Raw genomic sequence first — 25,786 nt, 5'->3', positions numbered from 1 at the left:
TTAATATGTATATGCTCCCAGGCGGATGTATATTTTATAATAATAATTTAGCCGCCGCCGCAGCCACCAAGCACATGCGCGCGCTCTCTTTTGATCGTGATTTGAAAGGGAAATTTGTATTAAAGGAGTTCAAATGAATCGGATCCTCGAGAGGTTTTATATATAATAAGCAGCGAGCAATGCAAAGAAGAAAACATTTGCTCAGGGGTTGCAAGTTTGCCGCGACGTCTGGAGTGTTTTATTGAGAGAGGCAACAAAGAAATAAAATGTAAAATGTTGCACTGGCAAATTCTACTCCATAATACGCTAATGATGTACACTCTCAGGATTTTCAGCAGGCTAAAAAAAATGATATAATATGCATAGAAAATACTAAATATGATCTAAATGGTGAAAAAAAATCAAAATTTGAAATAAAGGATCGATTTTATTATTTAAAGATTATTATCAAATTCAACTTAGATATTTTACAAGGAATTGCTGAATATTGAATAAATTAATCCACTCAAAATACATAATATTTGAAATCCTGTTTATATTTTCAATTAAATTTGCTTTCAAGTGTTTAAAATATCAAATTTTATATTTTATGTCAGAATTGTTACAAAGATTTTTTTATTTAGAAGTTGAAGGGTTTTAACTTTTTAGCAAACATTTACTGCACTTTTCAAAAGACAGCAACTTCTTAACTTTTGTTACTCTTCCCACCGAGGAACAAAAGTTTCCAGGGAGTTTTGCGATAATATTTGTTTTTCAAGTCTCGCTCGCAGTCAGACAATTAGCCAAATGGATTGGTATCCGCGCGCTCTCTCGCGAGCAGCACAAGATCGGGCAAATATTCAATTAATTCCTGCTGCAGCGTTGATCAATACTCTCCCAGTTAACTACCATTCTCGCTCGAGGCGCGAAGTTTCTCGCCCAGGAAGGACTAACTGCGCGTCTTTTAAACTTTTTTCAGTTCTCTTTAGCTGCTGCGCGGATGACCGGCCAATTTCAAAGAAAGCCAGGCAATTCAAATCGTATTTAGATTATCCCGTTAGGGTTTATTGACGGACACTGAGCAGCAGCAAAGGAATGAATAGCTCGCACGTTAATATATATTTATTTTGGTGCTGAGAGTTGCTACAAATATTTTCTTTGTGCGCGCGAGGAGCATCTCTCGCATGGCAGAGCCCCTCTCATAAATCCTGGCTTGGTTTATTGTTGTTTCCTTGCCTTGAAAAATAATATAAACCCTGGCACAACCCTGGACCCTCCATCTAAAATAACTTTTGTGTGCGGAGGAAAAGAAAGCGTTCGTTCTTGCAGTCGGTGCAGAGGAGTCGCTGCGATTTGCATTTCCCGTGTTATACGACCCGCAATAAATACCAGAAAGAGCTTTACGGCCCTCTTTTCTTGTCAAACCCTCGTGAAAAAAGACGGCCGCCGCCGCCGCATCAACCTTTTGACAGACTGCGGCTGGATTTGCATTTCTATCAGGTGGCATTCCGATGCACCTTCCCATCAATGGATGAAATTCTGCACGATTGTGGGAAACTATTTTTCAGGAAACGTGACACCAACTGGAGTGGAACTGAATAACAAATTTATTTTTAGACTTTTATCGAAGAAAAATTAAATTTGTTTGAAGAAGTTGACACTCGAGGAGATGATCATGGAAATGAAGAGATCGGCCTTTTTCTCGTTGCAAAAATGTTTTTATTCAAACACAGTTTAAATAATTTAAAATTAAAAGTGCAAAAATTGATGAAAAAAATTACTATTGTTTGATGAATTTATAATTTTTAGTATTTTTCTCCCCAATGATATATTTAATTTAATTTTTCCCAAAAATCAAGATTCTTATTCTTAATTTTTTTCAGGTATTGCTTATACTCAGAAGTTTTGTGAACGAACTTTGGGACATCTTTTTACTATTAATTTACAGCTGTAGCCATAAAAGCGGTCACTCTTCCTTCAACTCACACAAAAGGGACCTCCCGAGACCCCAACTAAGACCCATGAACAGCTATTGCCTTCCATTTCCCAGCAGCTCTTTCAAAGAAAGAAATGTCACTTCATTCATATATATACAAGCGGCGTGAATGTTTTTTAGGGGCGAGGTGGTTGTCCTGCCGGTGGTGAGAGGCAAAAACATCAGCGCCGAAAATTTATGGCCGATTCTGGCTTTACAAGTCAATTGAGCAGCGCGTCTCTCTTCTCGAAGATCATTTTTCCTGGAAATTTTTGTGAGGTGGCAAATTTTCGAGTAGGCAGCCGTAAACACGCCGCCGTGCTATAAATTCCGCTGCTTGCAGGTTGAATTCCAGAGGCAGCGCCGGTGAAAAGGGCTTTTGGGAGCAACGAAGAGGGTTGTTTCGAGGCAAAAGCGTCGCGCGCGTTTCCCTCCCAGGGGAGTCCAGAGTTTTATTACAATATTTGAGCAATTCCTCGCTCTGAATCTGCCGTGCTTTGGCGGGAATGGACTTTCCTAAAGTTGGATGAGCTAAACTGTGAGCCGAGTTTGGAACTTTTCGAGTTTGGGCAAATGTGTCAAGCGTCGAAGCCTCCATAATTGATTGGGCAAAGAAAGAAAAGAGATTCTTTGTTTCTCCTTTTATGAGGATAAAAATTGCAGTTTTTCTCGAAAAAATACTGATAAATTTATTTGAATTACTAAAATAATAACCGGTGCCACTGGACAAAATTGATCATGGACATTTTAATTTTTACTCACCATTAAATTTCATGGCCCTGGTTTTGAGAATGTTGGCCAGTTTTCCGTTGAGGGCGCTTTGGAGCTCGTGGTCGAAGTCCTGCCTCGCCTTGGCTGCCAACGCTGCCTCCATTCTGACAGTGCAGCACGACAAGTTCTCGTCGTCCTGGTGCGGGCTGCACATTTTCAACCCATTACCTGAAACAAAAAACAGACCCGTTAGCAACGCGAGCAATTATCACACTCTTTAAAAATTAATTCCACTCAAAAAAACAAGCATGGAAGGGGAGCTTAAAAAACTGAGAAGATGCTCTCAAAGCCTGCGGGATGTTTTCTTTCCATTTCCAGAGCCGATATGCTGCCCTGATAAAACACACGGGGCGCATTAAAAAGACCGCCGCCGCGTTGCCTATTATGCGGAAGACGCATTTTTCCAGCGCACGGACCCATAATCCTCCAAATCCATAAATGAAGGGCGACCGCGACGCGCTGTTGGGACCAAAAATAGATCCGATTGCTCTCTTCCTCCAGAAATATATACATTAGCCGCTCCTTCTTGGTGTTAATAGGGATGCATGGCTGCTTTTTATACTCGGCCCCACACAAGGTGTGAAACGGTTTGGAATTTCAAACTTTTGTTGCAGCCCGCATGGCGCATCACACAAAGGAGCAAGGGACTTATTCCGAGAGAGTGTAAACTTCGTCGGAGGCCATGGAATAATTATGATGTCAAACTAAACATCAAAATGATTCTTAAAATGGAAAAAGAGCCATTTAACTTATTCAAAAGCAAGATGTCTATGAACTCGTCTCAAGACTTTAAATTTATAATAAATTTAAAATTATTGTGCACTGTTTACAGATTATTTAATTTATCTATTATTTTCATAATTTATTTAAGATAACGATGCATTAAATTTTACTTTTTATTCACAGAATTTTAATTTCCATTATTTTTCTATTATAAAGTTAACATCTTGATATGCAAAATTTACAGATCTTTAGTTTTAAAATTTGAAACTAGATTCTTGTTCTAAAAAATAAAATTTTTCAGAAGAAATAATAAAATTTTCAACTTATAAGTCAATATCGCTCTTTCGTCTGAAAATCCATCATTATTCATTCTACGCCAAGATTGAAAAATAAACCGCGTCTAGCTTTTAGCTCTTTGCTTGCCAGCAGTTTTAATTCATGGGAAAACGATCGCAATCGGGCGATAAATAATTGGGCGTCTGCCGTCGCGCCGTGCACAATGTTAGTTAGTCGGAGTTTATTTGAATTTGCGCCCGGCGTCTCTCCAGCTCTAAAGGGGTGTTTAATGACTGTGCAAATATCGAGCTTGCTAGACGTGCACGCGCGGCGGCGGTATTTCGATTACAAATTTCACAAATGACGCAGAGCTGCACGCGGGCCGAGTTCGGAGCGCGCGAGGGCGTAGGCCCGTTTTGTCACGCTGCATTATCCATCTCCATTCTCAAAGTCACGACGTGTCTGACTGCGTGAATCTGAATACCTGCGCTGCATGTGAAAGAAGAAGAAGAAGAAATGAGAGAGGACCAAAAGGACCGAATCATCGTCCACCGGAGAGAATAATGATAATGATGATCTCTCTAATGGCAACACACTCATCTCGCGGCATTCTTGAGACAAAAAGCGCTTTCGTCGGACGCGCGCGATTGAGATGTGAGCACCCATCATCATCTCTCCGTATTCACAGCGAGCTCTTTTTAATACACCAATTTCCCGGAATGTGAGACAAAAGTTGCACAGCCTCTGCCTGCGCTGGGGATAAAAAATTTAATGCTTGAGCGACATAAGAGTAAAAAGAATCTGAATCACGCTCCGTTCTCGGAAGAGATGATTTTCATCATTCACTGCTGTGTAATTTCAATTGAGGCTGCTGCGTCATTAGTAATGCGAAAAAAAAATTAAAAATAAACTTGGTTGGTAGCGCCGACCAAAACAACAGCAAGGTATGTGGCCCGGGCCACTTTTTGACAGATTTTAGGTGGAAAAACCAGACCCAGTGACTTCTTAATGGGCATACTTCACAACGAAGAGTCACCGGCCTCAAAATTCACGTAAGCAACAAGTTTCCGTGCCCTGGGACCGGCTCAGGGTGCACGCCAAATTCAACAATGATGCGGGGCTATAGGGACCAGGTAACTCCGAGGACCATGGAGGGGCCTTCCCATAGCCATTTTACCAGACAACCGGACCCGTACGGTTTCCATGCAAACTGCAACTACCAAATCGAGTACCTCAAACAGCGTGTTTTTGAAATGGAAATGGAAATTTTTGCCCAAAATGAAAAAAGTTTTCAATCTAAAGGTTTTCCAATGTTGCCAACAAAATCAAGACCACCTGAACCTGAAATCCCATCCCTCGTGTCTCTCGGAGGTGACACGCCCCCGAAACAGCACCACCATCGGTCATGCTCTGAAACTCCAGTGGCGCGAGTATCAGGCACACAAATGCAGCTCCCTTCTGAAACCCCCAATCAGACTCGAGATGAAAATCAAAATGAAAAAGGCGCTACGAAATCGCAACACGCGGCCGTTGACGCAGACAATGACTGGAAAATCGTAACGCCAAAACGGCGCTCCAACAATTTGCCCCACCATGACCAATCAAAGAAACCTAACCAAAGGAACACCCAAACTCATGTCGGAGCCCATCAACAACAGCGCCAACAAAACTCAAAAAGGTCGAACCCGGCTCCGAAATCCACGCCTAAATACATGAAATATCAAATGGAAGTAAAGAAAATCGGAAACAAAGGCCTCCAGCGCCACCCAGAGAGCCGCTGCACTATTCTCGAGGAAACAGGTGACCTACTGAGAGCCAAAGGCGTGAAAGGGCAAGCTACTGGTGCAGATTTCAACCTGGGCGCCGGCCTCGCTCTCCACACCAAGAATGTAGGGCGTTTCGACCCTGCCCAGCTGCTCCTTCGACATCCGAATGCTGCCCCTGGCTACATTGCACCCGAGAAGATGCCAGACGGTTCCCTCATGCTCTTCTGTGTGTCTAAGCCACGATCCAATCAGAAACTCTATCACGACCCGGACGGACACATCCAAGGTGCCCGGGATATGGTACGAGGACTGGCCAAATACACAGAGGAACACAAGGTCACTGAACTCTCCCTGCCAAGAATCTGCTCCGGGCTGGACGGCATCAACGCTAGCTTCATCCACCAACTTCTACTAGATGAATTCCGCAACCAGCCAATCACAATTCACCTACTCTCCTTTAAACCACACGGCCGCACCACGAGGACCACCACAACTCCCACAACCAATACCCCTATTCAGGCCACCAACAATAAGGACGAAGATACGCCTGAGGACATTCAACCGGTTTTTCCCGGCGGCTCAGATCTCAATCTGGCGAGGTAAAGAGCACCGAAATTAACCTTATGCTTTGGAATATAGAAGGATTAGAGTCAAAATTAAAATTAATTCCTGAAACTGAATTTTTCAAAACTTATGATCTATTACTTTTTGTAGAAACATTTGCTGAAAGAGAGTTTAACATTGAAGGATTTAGATCAATAAATTTGCTGGCAAATAAAATAAACAGCAACGGGAGGGCAAGGAAAGGAATTTCAATCTATTTCAAAAATGAATTTAAATATGGAAAAAGAACAGAAACTATTGAAGTTAAGGATTTTGCATTGATCCAAATTTTTGAAAAATTAGTGATTGTTTTGTGTTACTTCCATCCAAGTTATGACCTGGATGAATTCTCAGATAACTTAGAAATGACTCTACTGAAAATTAGAAATTGTAATAATAAACCAGTTCTGCTTCTCGGGGATTTCAACTGTCGTGTTGAAAAATTAACCACAAATTATGATTGCAAAACTAAGTACTTAACCGAAAAAATGGAGAAAAATGGATTCTCATTGTTCAATGATCTAAATTTGCCAACACACGGTCACCCGGGTTGGAGAGGCAGTGTAATTGATCTGATCTTTGCTAACCACTTTGTCTCTAAAAAAGAATTTCAAGTGAAAGGAGAAATAGAAAAGAAACACCACCCGGTGACATGTGCCGCCTCAATTTCCAACTCTACTTCACAGCATCCAAAAATCTCTGAAAATAAAGCAAAACCAGTATATAAAATTGATTTAGAGAGACTTGAATTCCTAGTTAATAATGACTATGTCAATTTAAATACTTTGATCGATAATGACAATGTTGAAGCCTTTTATCTACACATTCTGGACATAGTTCAAAAATCAAAACAGGTCCCTCGCAAAAATAATAGAATAAGTAAACCATGGTTTGATTGCGAATGCTTTCTGAAAAGAAGGGACCTTGTTCATATCTATCACTCACTCCTAATGTCAAATTTCAGAAATGAATTCCTACTGAAAAGACTGCTGGATGTTAAGAAAGATTACAAAATTCTGCTAAAAAGTAAAAAACTCACATTTAATAAGAAACAAGAAGAAAAAATAATATTTGAGGCAGAACAAGAAGCTTACCGCTTCCTAAAACAGCCAGTCGAAATAATTGATAAAATACAAAACCCCATTGACCTCGAAGACTGGATTAAACACATGACAAAAATACTCAACTGTGAAAACTTTCAAGGAGATGATAGTTTAAACCTAAAATCGCTCTTAAACCATTATGATGAAGAAATTTCCTGCGAACCAATTTTCGACGCGGAAATTCTCTGGGCAGTGAAAAATCTGAAAAACAAAAAGGCTCCTGGCCCAGACCTCATTACAAATGAAAATATTAAATCCCTTGTTCAATTCATGCTTCCACTTTTCAACAAATTTTTCAATAAATGTCTGACCTTGGGAAAAATTCCGAAGCAATGGAAATATTCCACAATGAAACTTTTGTACAAAAATAAAGGAAGTGTTAATGACTGTAACTCATATAGAGGAATTTGCCTCAGCAACACATTATGTAAACTACTTGACAAAATTCTGAGCAGGAGAATAATGGAAAAATTTAAAAACATAATACCCGAGGAGCAATACGGTTTCATGCCTGGCAAGTCAACTCTCGAGGCGGCACAGAAATTGCAATCAAAAATTATCGAAACCGTTAATAAAAAAGGCACAAAGATGTATGCTATTTTTATTGATCTCACAAAAGCATTTGACTTGTCAAATAGAAAAATACTGCTGCAAAAAATTATAAATCAAAAGAAATTGTCCAAAACGGAATTGAGTTTACTGGCCGAATTTTTAGACTTAGATTTTATTAGTATTAATGATGGAATATCTCAATCTGAGCCTTTTGTTGAGTCAAATGGATTCAAGCAAGGAATGAATTCGAGTCCCCTCCTCTTTAACATATATATCTATGATATTGTGAAAATATTTCAAACAATCGAAGGAGTAGACTTTTATTTCTATGCAGATGACATGGTGTTTATTAGTAACGATGTTAAGAAAATTGAAGCAGTCATGAACAAATTTGTAGAATATGCTAAAGAAAACTATTTGAAACCTAACTATTCAAAAACAAAAATGATGAAATTCACAACAGGAGGAAAGGGGAAATATGCAAAGGACGATAAAATAGTGATTGACGGCCATGAAATAGAATATGTAAAAAACTTCCCATACTTAGGAATTTACTTCCAAAGATCAGGTAGAGATTTCACTGAACATATTGCACGGAGAAAGGAAAATGCGCTAACTGCGATGAATATGTATGGAGATTTGAGAAAATTGTCTATTGATTGTGCGAAAAAATTGTTTAATTTGAAATTTGCCCCGATGGCCTCTTACGGTATTGAAATTATTTGGCAACATCTCAGGGAAAAAGATTTTGAAGAACTAGAAAAAGTGAAATCTCGATATTTTAAGATAGTAATGGGAGTTTCAAAATACAACAAAAACACCTATGTGTACAAATTAGTCGATGAGAAATTGTTTGTTACCGATTTGAAAGAAAAATACGATCTCCCGGAGACGGGTAATTATGTCAAGTTCCTTGAGAGCTATAATTCTGAACATGAAAATAGGTTTAATGTGAAATTCAATGACACGCCGGCAATGAGAAATGATGTATGGAAACAACCCTTGTTTGATAAAAGACATGTGTTTTGTCGCTTTGCCATGCACGGCTTTCATAATCAAATCTGTAGCAATAGTTCCGAGCGCCAACAGTGTTTCGAGGAAAGTGATTCATGCGTGTGTTTGCTATGCGGTGAGAAATGCACCCAATATCATCTGGCTGAGTGCAACCACCGAGTGCTTAGCATTAATGACTATTCTAAAAATAAGTGAAAAACTTTGGAAACCCTGTCGCGCAAACTGATAAAATAAATTGTGAATCTTAATTTTAACCTTCTAAGATGTAAGTTGAAAGTTGTACTCAATTGAGTTTTCAATAAAGACCATATATAAACAACTTGATGCAGTATATGAGCGTAATAGGCTGGTCATTTTTTTTCTATATACAAAAATGACTCTGAGAAATTCAAGCAAATATTAAGCCTAGATCAGCACTAGAGTTGTTCATTTTATTATTAGTTGAAAACAAAGAGCCTTAAATTGAATAGCTTAAAATATTTTAATTGGCTAAGAAACGTTTATAATTCTTTTGAATTTCTTTAATTTAATTTTTGTAAAAAATTAATTTGACTTGTATGCTGGAGGCGTTACAATTTATTTTATTTCTAAAAAAAATCCATTGAATCATTATGACACATGAGTTGTGAAAAATAAACATTATTCACCCTGTAAATAATGTTTAGAAGGAAAAAAAAATACCTAATCCTGCTTAATTTCATTTTGAATATTTTAGCTCACCCTGTTCCAACGTCCATTTATAATTATACAATATTTTTCTTCATCCTTAAATTTTTTATACCCTTTTTTTCTTGTTCTCCAAGTCTCATCTTTAATTTCACCCTAACGATTACGCTCTTAAGAGGCGGATAATTAATGCGCCGACAGAAAATTATAAATAGCTCTTATATACGCTGAGGGACAGGAAGAGAAAAAAGAGCAGTGTGCGCAAAATTCCAAGTATTCTCTCTCATCATGGAACGGCAGAGGGGTTGTTTGAAAATTTATGTTGGTTAGTTATAGTTGGCGTTGGTAAATGTTTATCGTTGCACGGCCTGAATAATTTATTAATCCAGCGCTTGCTTGCTCGCATACACGTTGCGTCAAGAAGTGTTTTTAATAAAGAAGAAAGAGACGTATGTGTACGAAATGAAAATATGGCGTGGGCTCAAAGCCGCGGTGGAGACCGGAAGTGTTGAAACTGAATGTCATCTTTTAATATCATATACGAGGGCTCAAGGGGGAAGGAGAAGCAGCAGCGCCGAATGATTAAATACCAAGTCGAGGGGTAATGAAAGAAAATATGAAGCGGCGATTTTAAAGACGCGTCATTAAGTGGGCCACTTAACAGCCGCTGATGGAGGAGCGAAGGGTTGAAAAGAGGATTATTTCTGAAGAGGCCTGCTCCTTCAAGAAAGATAAAATGATTTGAATACGTGCGCTAAATTCGCTTTTTTAATGGAAATCTGTTGCATATGATTTGCTAGTTTTCTTTTAACAAAATTTTTATTTCACATTAATTTCCATAAAATAAATGAACTTTTACATTAAAGCAAACTCTAAATTAAGATAAAAAAAAAAATTGAAATTTTTTTAGAGGAAAAAAATTTGTACGAATTTACGAATTGAAAATGGAGATTGTTAATTGAAATTTTTTTCTGAATGGTGACTAAAGACTTCCTGGACGACAAATCTTTATCAAATAAAACGGCAGTCTAATTTCGCATTCATTGCCTGAGAGCGTCTCTCTAAATATCCAATTACACGGTCCACATTAGGAGATTCCCATCAGGTGTGCCCATTCAATCGGGCATAGAGAGGCTTTTCGCATTATTATCCGCGGCTGGAACGAAGCCCAGAGAGCGCGAATTTATAGCTTCATTATTATTATTTGTTATTCTTGTCGGATCAGATTACAAAAGACTCCTTGTGCACACAAAGCTGCCGTAACGAGCGATAATCTTAGATAATCTGGGTCATATTTTAGCCGACGAGATGAAATTCGTGCAAGCTTCCACAAAATCGGATATGTTATTCTCGAACTGATATCCAAACAGCAGCGTTCACCGTGGTATTGAGATGTTATTTGATACAAGCGATGCTGAATTCCCCAGGAGTGTTAGTCCTTCCGTGATGTTTTTGTTGTTAGATACTTTTCGGCCAGCAGCATGATAATAACACGCGTTGTCTGAATGGAATTACATGTGTGAGAGAAGAGACCGCCCTTCTTGCAGCGCCCGATCTGATAAAACAAAACCTTAACACCCGCATCAAAAACTCACAATTTTCATTAGCCCGAACATGCTCCTTAGTCCTTACGCGAGAGAGAAAAAGGGAGGATATCCGGTAATTTTTTTCTGCCACCAGAGGTGTCGCCGCCGCCAACGAGGAAAAAGCGTGCAGACGCGCTTATTTCGTGCTTGCTGACGATTATCTCTCTCTGCTTTTTTTCACTCGCTTGTGCATAAAATTTCGCCGTTTGGCAGTTCTTTGGCAGCGAGTTCTTTCTTTTTTGTCGGTGTGGCGGCGGCCTTCCCCTTTTGTAAAAAAAGCTGAATGGAAATTTGGCAAAGTGGCTGCGCTGTTGGCATACAAATGAAATTAGCTGCGGCCAGCGGTTTTTACGTCTGTGACTCGAAATTGTTTAGCGTCATCGATTCCAGTGAAAAGTTTTACCTCACGGTGTTTGAACCCACAAACGTGAGTAGTTTCAACTTTTTATCAATTCTATAGAATATTAATTCTGTATTCACGGACCACAATTTCTTGTACTATACGAAACTTATATTTAATATAAGCGATAAAAAAAATGAAATGAAAACTTACTTAACAATGAATTGAGGCGTTTTGGTTGGTTCGTAATTTAACATTATAAATTAATAATTAATTAAATCACCAAATTTTTATATAATTTATTGTTACAAAATGATCAAAATTGTTTGATAAAAAATAAATATACAGCCAGAAACATAAGTTTAAATTCCTCAATTATTTAAGATTTTTGTTTAAATTAAAATATTTCCACTGAAGTTTTTGTTTTTTATTAATTCCTCCCTCTTCGTTAGTTAGTTTTTGTATAGACACGACAAAAACCTTTAAGTATTAATGGCATCATCAGACCACAGGTTGCCTTTTGGGTCAGTTGTCCTTTTATGTATTTCTCATATTTCTCTTTGCAATCAAGAACCCTGTTTAAAAAATTAAAAAAAAAAAAACTTCTTGATAAATTCACTGATTGACTTTTAAGGTTCTTGAAAAATATTTTCCTTTTTTCTACGCCATTTAACTCGACTTATTTTCGATCTGCGGGCGAAAAAAGGAAGACCATCTGCTTTGGCTTTAAGTCTTTTTCTCATTCAACCCTAAGCCGTTGATTGAAAAACCTGGTACTGCGTGGAATTCCTGAATGAACGTTTGGCCAATTCGACGCCAGCCACGGCCACAAAAAATAAATAAGGGAGAGAGCAAAAAGCGCTGCTGCTGGTGGAACAATCTGAAGCGATACCATTGAGGAGAGAAGCTGCTGGTGCTGCTGCAGCACAAGAGATTAGCATCAGCGGGCAGGCATTTAGCAGCAAAATACCCTTTGCAGCACAATGGCCAGCATTCCAAGGAGGTAACTCGAGATTTGGTCTCTCTGCCAAAATAAATCGTGTGCCTAGCTGAGCGCGCGATACACAATACAAATAAACAACACAATGGTTGACAGCACAGCGTCAAGAGAGCTTTTCTCCAGCGCAGATGGGTCCATTAGAGGCCCCTGAAACGTGAAAATTCCATCCAGCCCACTAATTGAGCGTCGCAGGACTTGGTTCGAAATGTGTTTACTCTCCTCATTCGCCTCCGATCAGGTGGAAAGAAGGTTTTTTTCCTTCTACTCCAAATGCCCACTTGACAATCGCGTCAAATCCTCCGTTTTTCCAAATTGATTGAGAGCGTGACAAATTTTTTTCGATGCACGCACTGATTTATTCATTTATGTGAAAATAGTTTGAGGAGGAATTTTTCTCGGGCAGCGACAAGGTCAGATTTCACGGCGATATCTCTTATCAGTTTGACACTTCGTTGATGGCTCGTCGCCCGATTTTTATTCAACACGGTTCTTAATCAATGGAAATATATCAGCAAAAAAATTAGGTTTGTCCGATTGATAATGAAAAAAATGTGTCTATTTACTATCTTATTTATATAGATGGCGAGCGCGAGATAAATAAATAAAAAAATGTCAAGATAATAATTTAATATAAAAAAATGAGCGATATGAAAATATTTTCCTACCACCCCTTTGCGTGGAATACCTTTTCATATATCTTTCCCCAATAAAAATAATAACTGGTTATGCAGGGTAAGAATTTCCAGCCTGGCGCCTCACCGGTCACACGCAGGGGGGTTGATTTATCTGTTTGAGAAACTTCGTAGCGCCGTGTGCTAATTCTCAATTAAAATTCTCGCACCAACGCGCGACCGTCCGTTAGGTAAAATAAAATAATAAAAAAAAATCGAGAGACGGCGGCTGAGAGAGGAGGCGAGATTCCCGACCGGAGATAAAATATTGTTAATATGGGGAGTGCGTTTTAAGAAGATTCCATTCTCATTGCCAAAGCGAGTCGGAGCGAGTTTCTCTCGTTCTCATCGGCAGACGATTTTCGCCCACTGTTAATGTATTATTATTTGTGCGTGGGCCGCGCCACATTCATGCATGTAGTCGTAATGTGTTGCTTTTTGCCATTGCTCATACTATAGCATACGCGCGTGTGAGCCGGCGTATTTATTACCACGCAACCTCTTTCAAGTGGATATGCGCACCTTACATGGACCCTTGCAAGTGGCAATAAATATTTATCTGCGCGCAAAGTGGCGGTTCGTAAAATCTTCAGCCGGGCACGTACCAAACGGATGGTAAATATTGTTATTTGCTAAGGAAGTGACTAATAGCAAAATAATATCTCTCGACGCGATTTGCACACTTAACAACTTTGTTTTACGTGTAATTTAAATCGGATTGCTTATTTATTCTGAGGGGGAAAAAAACAGGAAAATAAGTTCAACGAGATTTATTGAGAAAAATATTATTCGGATTAAACATTTTGTATAAAACTGAAACACTTGAAATTTTGCATCCGAGTGATTTATTTAAAAAAAAAATATTTCCCAAACGATTAAATTTACAGTATACTTTTTGCCTCATTTTATGGGCTTGTATGTAATTTCATTGTAATGCCTCATTAAAAAAATTGCCTGATATAAGATTTTAAAGAGTTGTCCATCATTACGTACAATAATGGAAAATCTCGTTGAGAAGTGCAGAATAATTCGCTAATGATTCGAAGTGGTATTTGCGAACAATCGCCTTCGCCTTGACGACGGCTGCTTTGCCGTCGATGATTAAGAAGAAAAGGAGCGCTTGGTATGTGTATAGGCAGTACATACAATCGAAAAGCAGCAGCAGCGCAGTCAAAACAAATTAAAGCAGCGAGAGATTCAGCCAATTTATTTATTAAAGAGTGAGCGCCCCGCGGTGCAAATTGAATCAGTGGAGCGTGCATCTACTTTTTCCATACACAATAAAAGCATCCGCGCGCAGTTTTGTTTCCCATCAGTGGCGCGGCAAGATGCCATTTTTGGTGCGCGCCACGACCCATGCGGCTACATAGAAAAGCTGAAGTAAAAAGAATTATTTCCTCCGTCTGCAACAGGAGAGGGCTAAATTGTGCAGCTCAGCGCTAGACGATTGACCAGACAATGCGCGAAATGCGCGCGGCCAACGTTCGCTCTCGCTCATTAAACGCGCTGGGAATACAAAAAAGCTCTTTTGTTTCAGCAAACGGCCCTTCTTTCTTCTCTGCAAAATGTTCATACCTCATCCTGTGCTCTATATGAGAGATTAAAGAGCGAATTTTATGCATCGCGAATTCCCTTTTTGCGCGCCGAGAGCACTTAAAGAAATAGCCGTCGTCTCTCGTTCTTTGGCTGGCACAATTTTTCGCAAACAGTTAGTACAGAGTATGCCAGCGGCGGAGCATTAATTCTCTCTAAAACATGACAAGAAGTCCGTCCACGCTGCTCTCACACGTCGCAAAACGCACGCGAAAAAGGGAATTTTTCTTCTTGCGTTGCTTTACAAAGAAGATTTTTGCATGCTCGAGGACTCCATTTAACATACAAAGGGAAAACGCCAATCTCTTTTGTTCCGCCTATATTCAGGCGAATTCTGTACCGACATGTACACGTGTACTTGAGAAGATTTTTTTTTTTTTTAAATACAACAAAAGTACTGGCAAAATTAAAGCTAAATTAGTTTAAAAAATATTTGTCTTCAGATCAACCTTAAAAATTTATCTCCAACTCAATTTTGGCATTGATTATTATGCATAATTATGACAATTAACCTAAAATTGTTTATTATTGTATGAATATCAAAAATAACCAGTGTGAACTTCATCACGCAGAGATAATTTGATTATTTTTTTTATATTTATTATATAATACTTTAGAACATCATAATTATCTAAGGCTAAATATAATAAATATATATAGTAGAGTCTGATTGAAAAGTATTGAAAATAAAAACATTATGGTACATTAAAATTCGCTTAGATATAATCCAAATTTCCACCTAATAAAAATTTGAGGGAGTGAACGTAGCCTTTATTTGGCTGTGAACTAGAAAAAATAAACCTCAGCAGCTTTTTATGATATTTTTTATTTTCCAAATTTAATCATAAATGGAAAATGATGTCTAGCACGTCATACGTGGGCAATCCATCATAACTGCTGATTACAAGCACGGAAACTGAGGATTAATCATATTATAAAAAAAAGTGAGTATTATCATTTTTTCGCGCCGAGCGCGTTTTTGTGTGCTTTATGTGCGCGGCAACAAAGCTGCCGCTGATAAAAACACAGGCCGAAATCCCATTTAACACCGTCGACTCCGTGGGCGAGCACCAAACGAAGCTTTAATTTCCAACCGGCGGGCCTGAATTGGGAAAAGACGATTTTATAGAGCGTGCATATGAATTATTCATCCGTAAAAACGCACCACAGAGAAACGCACACAGGATCCCTTCAGACGGAAAAATTCGAATTGATATATTCGGTGGCAAGCTTAACACACACAAAAATAGCCCTAACGCTATAGTGCTGGAGATTATTGATCGATGCAAATAAGCTGCTTTTTAATCTCGTTTTTTTTAATCTTGAAAAGCTGTAATGTAAAAATTGCTCTCTGGTGCTCATTTTCTCACTCAGGAGGAACATTTAATTTTTATACTGCTTACAGAGCACATTAAAAAGTCATTTTCCACGTTAAACTTGAAATTTTAATCAACTCGCTGCTTTCAGAATTCATCTCTTTCTCTCCGCGAGAGAGCATTCTTTGTTGTTGGCACAAAGGAAAAGCGTCGTCGTCATCGCGCCCAGCCAAGTGTTGTTCGGCGTCAACCTGCTATCGCCTTAGAGCCGGGGTTATTATTAAAATGATACGGAAATTATTATGAACTCTTTTTGTGTAATGGGGGAGAGCCGAGACGTTATTAAAAGGTACTGGAGTGCGCGCGCTGCGAGTCTCGCGAGGCCCACCCAGGAAGATGTAATACCAAACATTATTATATATTAAGCGCTCTCACAACACTTTTCTTAATTCCCTGTGTGGAGAATTTTTCATCTATTAAAAAAAGAAAAGAGTCAGAAGACATACTTGACCACCCTCAAACAACTCTTTTAAAACAATGATCTTGTCCAATAATTAATTATCATAAATCAAGCGACTGCTGTTATGGAAAAATTCTCAGCGCCTCAAATTCTTCAAAGTCGTGCTCGGCATTCTCAAATAAAACACTCAACAGCTAAAGCGTTGGTCATTTTTCAAACAGCCCAGAGAAGGAATGCGACCGAAAAAAATTAAATGACGAATTATCTCCGTCATTTTCCAGAGAAGAATAAAAAATGGTAATCGTCTTGAGACTTTGGAGAAGGTTTATTTTACTAAACCTCTTTTGCGAGAGCTCTTTTAACTTTTTGTCGTAAACCTCTTTTCCAAGAGTGTGGCAGGTGACAAATTTTCTGAGCTGCGAGAATCTCACGCGGTTCGGAGAAAAAAAATGAGTCTGCTCTTCGCTTTTTCGCGCGCGGCATATACGCAGCGTCCAATAAACGAGGTTATATTTATGAGGTCGGTTGGTTATTTGAAAATCTGCAAATAGAACTTGCCACCAGCGGCGGGGTAACGTACACACGAGTCAATCACGGGGGCGCTTTTCAAAAGAGCCAGCGAAAGTCGCGAGCCGCTTCTCTCTCTCTTTTGACATTTCGCCGAATAGAAATAACATTTCCATTTGCAAATGACGGCGGGCGACTGGAGACGCGCTGACGAGACGTTATGCATAAAAGCGAGAGGCGAGGACGAGTTATTGCCTCCATTGTCTAACGTAAGGGCTACTGCGTCGATTTAAATTCCGCCCTTCGGCACAATGAAATCGTGCGTAAGCGGCTTTGGCGCCTTTTGTCTTTTATATTAATAAACAACCGAGGGAGTTACCATGAAAACTTGGTCACCACATTATGGAATTATGCAAAAACAAGGAAAATCTCTGCGTGCTGGGGGCGCGGAAGTATACAAACGCCTTGTTAATACCCAATAATGTAAAAGAAAAATTTTACATAGAAGCCGGAAAATTTCGCTGAAAACTTTTTTAATTGGGGCTGCTTTGCTCCCCTTGGTTTCATTTTGCAGTGGCAAAATAAGTTGAAAAGACGTGTACGCATTTAATGAGACTTTCAAGAGTGGTGCAAATAAATCACGAAACTGCGCTAGACAAACTTGGCAGCCACGAATGAGTCTCTGCTGTGTACTTTAGTTAGTTTTCCGCCTCGTCCCTTTTATCTCTTCTAATTACAAAAGCTTTCTTTCTCTAGGCAGTCTCTGGGCGTCTCATTTCTCTCGCAGAATTATTTTCCTCTCCCAAAAAATGAAATTCAAGTCGACTGAAGAAAGTGATATCGCCGCGCCAGGGCAGGCAGGCCACGCGCAAAACAAGCAAGGGACGACTCCGACCACACTCGGTATTCTTCAGTTACTGCAGAGCAAGTCAAAACTTTGAAGGTTTCTCCGCCAGCAAGCAAAAGGCGAGCAATAACAATTGATTTACTACTAAATTACTTGTCAACACTTCAAGCACTTCTCTCTTTTTGAGGAAAGAGCGCGTTTTGTTATAAAAAAGCAATCACCGGCGGACAGAAATATTAGCTCTTTTTATATTTTTATTGTGGCGCGTTTCGTATAAGGATGCCCAAAGTTGAGCATGTATAGTGTTTAATAATAGGTCTGGGTGAGCTTTATGGAAGGAATGGATTTTTATGGCACCATCAATTCAAAGCTCAAATGTTTGTCGAGTGATAAAACTGAAGCGACAACAACATCTCTGTGCTGCACGGCTTGATAGGGCTTCTGGTGGTCGCCATGACAACCGTTTCCATCGTACGCACCCTCTCGCACCTTTCCACCGCTGCACACTTTGAGCTGAAAGGGTGAAATCAAAGCAAAATCGGCCGGTGATTGAGTTGTTTCCGCCTCTTGCGTCGCCAAGAAGACGATTATTAGACTTCTCTGCTATTTCATTACAAGGTGAATGCGAGTGCGAAAGGGCCGGATGATTGCAAAAAGGGCTGTTTGCACATCCAACGCTGCTTTTTTCGCCTTCGGGCGGAGCAAAAGGATCAATTTATCTTCGTCGCTCTCGCTCTCTCTGCAGCGAGAAGTGTTGCTGCCGGCGAAATTCCGAAGGGCGGTTTCGTTGCTGAGAAATGGGCACCCAGCAATAATTCACGAGAGCAAAGTAGGTGCACTCTCGAGACAAGGGCAGAGATTGAATGCGTGACTTTTTGCCGGTCGGAAAGTGGAAATGAAAAGACTGACATTTATTGCTGCCATTTTTACATCATTTAAAATGTTTGTTTTAACTTCACGAAAGCAAAATTTGCAGAAATTGACGGAAAATAATTTAAAAAAAAAAATAATAATAATAATTGTTTAATAGTTTTAAAAAGAATTCTCTGTTTAACCAAGTAATTCTGAAGCAGGAAAAAGATATCGTACGTAATGAGGAAAACCCGACATGAAATATAAAAAAACCAAGTTACAAATTAAGAGTTTAAACAGATGAGAGGAGCGTCTCACTCTTATCATAAATAAAGAGCAGTAGTCTTTTCCTGGCTTATGTGAGTCAACAAAGAAAATATTGTGTTTATCAGTGACATCATGCGGGAGTAGAGATGAAAAAAGCTTCAGTCTGGTCTCGTCATCGCCGCACTGGCGAAAGAGAAATGCGCCTCGTTTGACACGCACATTTTCACTTGGCGGCGTGGGACGTGCGAAATGATGAATTGATCACGTTAGAATGGGGAGCAAGTGTTTTTGATTGGAGTTTGGCACTTGTTGTTGCTCAGGTCATGAAGCGGGGTCGCAAAGTTTTATTGGCAGCGTCGCTGCTGCTCACCCGCAGGTCAAACTGGCTCGCCTGTATACCAAGTGTCAGGAGAGACGAGAGATGCTTTAGCACAAAAGGGGTATTTTCAGTGCTGCGGCCAAGAGAGAAAACAAGGAGTGGTCCTGCTCACCGCACAATGGCCATCAACGTGACGCTCGTTTGAAAAATAATCCCAAGTGCGACGCTCTAGCTTTTTCACAAAAGCATTTTTACCTCAATTTTTCTACACGCTTAGGTTTCTCGAATGCTCAGAAAAAAACACGCAGAGAAGCTTCTGGGACGCCACAGAAATTTTTCCTGTCACTTAATCCGCATTTCTTTCTGCTGATTTTTTTGCCCCTACCGCGTGTCTAACGACACATTATTTTTCGCCTCTCAAACAAGCGGGGAGAGAAAGAGCTGACAGAGATAAAAAGAAAAAGGTGCACTCCTTCACATTCATTACGAGCGTGGCGCAACTTTTCCAGCGAGGACAGACGCACACGCCAATTAAATAACATTACAAACGTCGTCAAGTGCGAGTACGCTGCGTTCTGCGAGAGACGAACACATGAAAGAAAATTCAAAGAGAGGCTTTGCTTTGCCAGCATGAGTAATCTGGAGAAGAGCTGCTGATTCTGAAGCGAGGCACGCAAAATTTTGAGAGGTTTTTCTGCGCTCAGCAATTAAAAAAGGATGATATGAGAGTTGAAAAATGTTCCATAAGTATTTTTTTGAGAGGGCTTCATGACAAAAATATCATCATAATAATTTTTCAGAAGTACCAGTGAAACTTCATGGCAGATTTTTAATTATAAAATTTCTACAGTGAAAATTTAAAATCATATAATAATAATTTAAATTATATTAAATTAGCTTATTAATTTCTGGTGAAAATTTCCCAGCTTAATAAAAATGTGAGAATATTTGTCTCATATGAATATATAAAAATATTTTGAATTCCTCGAGCTCGTAGGAACAAAGTGGTGCCAATTAATATTTTATCGCGAGCTGCAAGATTAATCGCAGATGATACGGAATTATTAAATAACACACACTCGTTGTGCATATAATTACTCCAGAGAATATCATAAACATAATATAACGCCTCTTGCCTCTTGTCTGATTATTTCACGCTTACTTGGCCACGCACTATTATTCACATGGCTTGAGCGCGGCTTTAATTACCCTGGCGAATATGCAGGGTTCTCTTCTCGGCCAGGATTATGTGCGATCAGAGCTGCTGATATATAAGAATTCAAAGTATATTGTCATGGAAAAATGCAGTAAAAGCGTGCTGTTGTCTCTCATACATGAATATAAGTACATAATATCTCATTACACTTTATGTACAAGCGCGCCTCTAGTTTTGCAGCGCCAGCAGATGCTGCGTCGCGATTTCACACGGCAGCAGCAGAATTCACTCGGATAAAAGAGAGCAGAAGTTGATGAAACGAGACGCAAAAAGTATCAAGTGTCCTTGCTGGCGTCTAGAAAATTATTAACACAATGACCCCTATTCATTCATAACTTCATTTCCATAAATGGATTATTATTTCGCTTTGTATGCTTCGTCAGCCTTTCTACTTGGAATATTTTTTATTCATAATTATAGAAAGTAAATAAAATTGATGTATCTTGGAAAGCTCTACTTTGGTGGCCCTTAGCTGGAGGAAACTTGAAAAAGTCGTGTTTTTTTTTTGTGTCGGAAGAAAAACACATTTGTGTTTTGGGGATAATTAAAATTCCACATTACAAGGTGGCAACCCGTTCGGTTTTTTTATTGCAGCGTCCTGGTGGCTGCTGGCTGGGCAATCTATAATAAAAGGTGTTGCATGGAAATAGGCAATTATAAAGTAGAAAGGGAATTCGGCAGGGCAGGTGTTGGCCGTGCGCGCACGCGGTTTCGGATCAGGCCAAATCCAGCGCCACATGTTTGCCGTCAGAGACGCAACAAACAATAAAATAACAATTTCGAAGCACGAGACGACGGAGCAGAAGGACGAGGTGGAAGCTGTAGTGGGCCCCTTTCATTAAGAACCCGCGTCGGGATAAAAAGAGGCAGCGCATCAAGAGCGGCTGCTGTCGATTCAAGAGTTTCATCTGCTCATCCCTGAGCGCACATTCCACAGGCACTCGGGGGCGAAATCGAATGGCAGGTAATTGATTGCAATTTTTCACGCAAACGTTTTGTCGCTTTACACGGATTTAGCCCCAAAAGGAAATCAATCACGGTTCTTAAATTATGAAATAATAATTGAAATTAAACTAAAATATTGAGATTTGTACATTTTTATAATAAGAAATTTTGGAACGAAAATCATTTTTTATTTTTTAAGATGATATTTATAATAGATTTTCTTCGCATTTAAAACATTTAAAGGACCTTATTGTGAGTTGTATAAATAAACACGATATTACAAGGGTGATAATTATTACAAGCGTAGCTAAAAGCAGCCGACCGTTGGGCAAAGATGGAAATTACTGGTTGAGATTTCATCAGCTAGACGGAGAGTCAATAATGGCAGGTTGAGAGTAGAAAAGAAAAAGTCTTGAGGGAAGAAGTATATAATATTTTCTTATGGTGTGGAAAAACACACAAACAGTGAGTGGAGGAGATATTGTGTATGTACATATATGTGGATGGATGGGATTTTTATTGTTGTAGCCCCATTGAGGAGTAAGCTGCGCGCATTTTGCTCTCATCAAAAGGGATACCGCCCTCCCAAGAATGCACCCTGAGAAGAAAAGATATGCTACAAGCAGCAGCAGGTAGGTAGGTGAGCGAGAGCAGCAGGGCAAAATGCGTGTATCAGCTTGTTTGGACTTGTCAGGACCTGCACCTTTTGTCAAATCTTTCATTTTTCAGAGCCGTCCATGTTATACCTGCGCGCGAGGCGAAGGTGGAGAAAAAGAGCAGGATGCGACCATAAAAATGCCTTCCACTCGGGCTGAGGATTTTTTTTTATCAAATTTCACCATCTCTGGTAAAATAGCTCGGGAAAACTTAATTTGGCGGTCGGGACTGCTCACTCGGCAATAAAAAGAAATACAGCTTCTTTTTCTTCTTTCTTTGTGCCGAAAGTGTGTGTAAAGAAGTATAAAAATGACGAAATTATTATTCAAAGCAGCGGGCGCCCGGCCGGGCCTATAAATCACCGATGATATTTCATCTCTCTCGGGACGAAAGAGAGAAAGGTAGGTGATGTCGCAGAGGTGTGCGTTACATCATTACAAATTGTTAAAAATTGCGTGCCGCTCAAGGTTTGCCTGCCAGCGCTGAATATCAATGACACCCCTCTCAGTCCCGCTTTCCTGCCAGACACGCTCTCATTAGTGCGAATTTTCCACCTCGAATTTTTGCACGTGCAAAATTACTATGGATGAGCAAATTGAGCGAGGGTCAACTTTTTCATGCTTTTGGGCAGGGGAGAGCAAAATTAGATCAGATGGAAGGGCCAAGCCTTGTATAATTTTAAGCCATTTTGACATAAAAAAAATAATAATAATTGCAAGAATACAAATAATGACAAATAATATGATATGATAAATAAATTTATCTTTCTAAAAATATTCATATAATTGAAAGCTAATTTTTAATCTAATTTGGCATTTTAATTTCATCTTATTTTGAAGAAACTTTACAGTCCTTCATCTAATACTTGAACAATTTTACTATCACTTCACAGTCTCTTCGCCTCTAAAAAAAAACACTCCAGCTTAAAAATAAATTAGTGAGCCATTGGAGAGGAAAACCGGAGGGCATTTTCGCGCGTAATTACGCTCAATTGCTCTCGCACTCGGCAGTCGACGAATTAAAAATGAAATTCATCAGGCGCCGTTTGTTCTGGATCTCTTAATTCATCAGCACTCGTCGCGAGAGAGCGAACAACTCGAGAGCTCTTTCTTTCACCATTACTCTCGTCTTTCCAATTATGAATTAATTAATAATTAGCTCGCTGCTCAGTGTCTAGTGGTGTTCCCGGGTCGCACCAACAAACCATAAAACGTGCTCGCTGGCCCAGCTCAGAGAGGATGCTATCAAGTGATTTAAAGGTGTAATGAAATAGTTAGATGGGCGAGCGGCGCGGCTTCGGCGGCGGCATCTTTTCATTTGTAAAAGAAAGAGCAGGATCTTCAGGTTTGAGAGTGGAATGTGCGCTCAGGTCCCCCTCGAACCACCAGCATCTCCCACTACCACCTTTTTTATGCCGCTCGCCAACATCGACGGCGGCGGCCGCGATCTCGCTGTTAAATATTTTCCTTTGCATTATTCCCATCAGCGAGCCATTATTCGGGCTCGAATATAATAAAATAAAATACAACAACAATGAAATTGAATCTTTTTGAGGCCCTCAAAAAATGCCATATTTGCGAATGAATCACCGCGGCTCACAAAAGAAGAACAAGACGTTTCCTTGCCGCACGCATGCAGCTTTTCTTCGCTCTACAGAATGGGAAAATGTGTGTATTTTTCAGAGAGGATTTACAGATAAATCCGTCATAATGTGTGTCTCACGTGCTACCTGTTTATTGCAGCGGGCAGACAAATAAATACATCCCCGAAATTGGAAATTCCTCAAATTATCCACACCACCGTGTCTGCTCTCTTTTCAACGGCCCGGAATTTGAATAAAAGAATTCCAACGTTGCTCTCTCTCGGGGGAAAAGGCCAGGCGAGAAATTAAAACATCACCTGCGACACACACACAGTCATTTCGTCAACGCCGCAGCACGCGTGCATGCTCAGCTCATTATTATAAATTCGGTGATAATTGCGGACCACAAAGAAAAGGAGAGCAAAGAAAGAGCCGCCGGCGTTCTTTACACAAAAAATCAGCCCGAAGGCTCGAAAAAAAGAGTAATAATTATTATGCCACCGCGGAGGAAATTATCAATTTCACGCGAGCGGCCGCTGAAGCGAGAGACTCGCTCGGTTGAAAAACAATAAAAAAAAATTGCTCTGCGAGTCAAATCTCTATAAAATAATCTCCAGTCGGAGCAGAGAGGGGATGGTTTTTTTTCTTCGTTTGTCGGCAAATGAAAAATATGAAATAACAATAACGCTCAGGTATAATTTTTCATTCAGAGAGGAAGAGCGCCACAGTGAATCACCGAAATGCGGTTATCTTCTCAAGGAAAATGATTTTTCTCATCAGCAGCAACAACACGTCCGTCCGACCGCATCATCTCTGCTCTGCGGGGCGATGGTTTTTATGAATAAAAAAACAAGACTCGCGCGCCGACCAGCCCGCAGGCAAACTAATTTGGAAACAAATGAAGACGTATTGTTCTTTCGGAAATTAATTTGCGCGCCGCACAACGTGTGATGGAATAATTCTGAGTCAAAACGTGAATGAAACGGTTCTAATTGCGGGTCGGGTGTCCCTGTTGGACAGGAAGATGAAATTGTAACTTCTGGTTGCGGTGGAGACGGCGGCAGGATTATAGTATTGCACAGACTCGTGTAACCTGAGGAACGAACGAACACGTCAGCAGGTACAACGATATAGGATAGGGAATAGGATGGAAGCGTCTGATTGCTTCTCGTGTGGCAATTTTTGGCATCAAGTTTTGCAATGAAAGAATTTTTCAGCACAAATCATGGGATACTATTGCAAATTAATTTTAAAAGGAAAGCAATTGTAGAGAACTAAATGAAACTGAAATTTCAATCTACTATTTTTATAAAAAATTAAAATTTGTATTTTATTCAATACTTATTATATTGATGAATTCAAAAAGATCAAATTTGTATGTATTATCATTACTGTATTGACAAGGGGAAAGCCTGGTCAGTATCGCGTACCCAGAGAGTGGGGTCGGGTCTTATCCTCGGTGGTGTGCCTATCCACAAAGAGTTTTCTTTCCCATAGTTTAATTATATTAATGCGGCGCGGGTCTTTAAGTGTCTCGGTTATTTAATCGAGCTACCTCGGAACGTGCCCCCTTGGAACATGGGTTGACCTTGTAACGTGCCTCTTTAGAACGCCGCCCATCCGAACGTGCCCCCCCAGAACGTGGTATTGTACAAAGATCGAACGTGCCCACCGTGAAACGAGCTAATTCTGAACGTGCCCACCGCGGAATTTGGTAAGTCTGAACGTGCCCGCCTTAGATGTAAGGTCCGTCCGACGCCAAAGTGCCTCTTTCGGAGGGCTGTAAATCGTGAACTTTTGTCCCTCCGCCGCTTTTCTACGGAAATCTCGAAGGAAATCATGTCGAGGTATCCGTCAATACCCTGAACGCAGTCCTGGTGCTTGCGCAAACGTGTGTAATAGGCTAACAAAGATTGAAAAAATCGTCGAAAATCGATTTTTTTCTAAATTTCACTAAAAGCGGTTCGGTGACCAAATTCTAACGAGCCCACCGTGGAACGTGCAATATTTGAACGTGCCCACCGTGGAACGTGCAACATTGGAACGTGCCCACGCACCGTGGAACGTGCAAAGTTCAAACTTACCCACCGTGGAACGTGCGTTTCTGTCGAACGTGCGCGGAGAGAGGATCGAGCTATGATTGTAGAACGTGGCCGGCCACTGGAACGTGCGTGTCAGACGAACGTGCGCGGAGAGAGGA

At 40.0% G+C, this 25,786-nt stretch overlaps 1 protein-coding gene across 1 annotated transcript in view; it reads right to left on the bottom strand.

Annotated features, from left to right (window-relative positions):
- The window catches only part of LOC132204014 (glypican-4), a 47,648-nt gene that overhangs the window by 10,462 nt on the left and 11,400 nt on the right, over nucleotides 1-25,786 (bottom strand). Inside the window, exon 2 of the mRNA XM_059632225.1 lies at nucleotides 2,717-2,893. Within this exon, the coding sequence (XP_059488208.1) occupies nucleotides 2,717-2,893 (177 nt within the window). The remainder of the gene's footprint in view (nucleotides 1-2,716; nucleotides 2,894-25,786) is intronic.

This window comes from Neocloeon triangulifer, unplaced genomic scaffold, assembly GCF_031216515.1.
Source record: "Neocloeon triangulifer isolate White Clay Creek 2 clone unplaced genomic scaffold, ASM3121651v1 ptg000002l, whole genome shotgun sequence".
NCBI classification, from domain to species: Eukaryota; Metazoa; Arthropoda; class Insecta; order Ephemeroptera; family Baetidae; genus Neocloeon; species Neocloeon triangulifer.
Note: the sequence above shows the minus strand (reverse complement) of the source record. Positions and strands in the feature narration are given on the sequence as shown.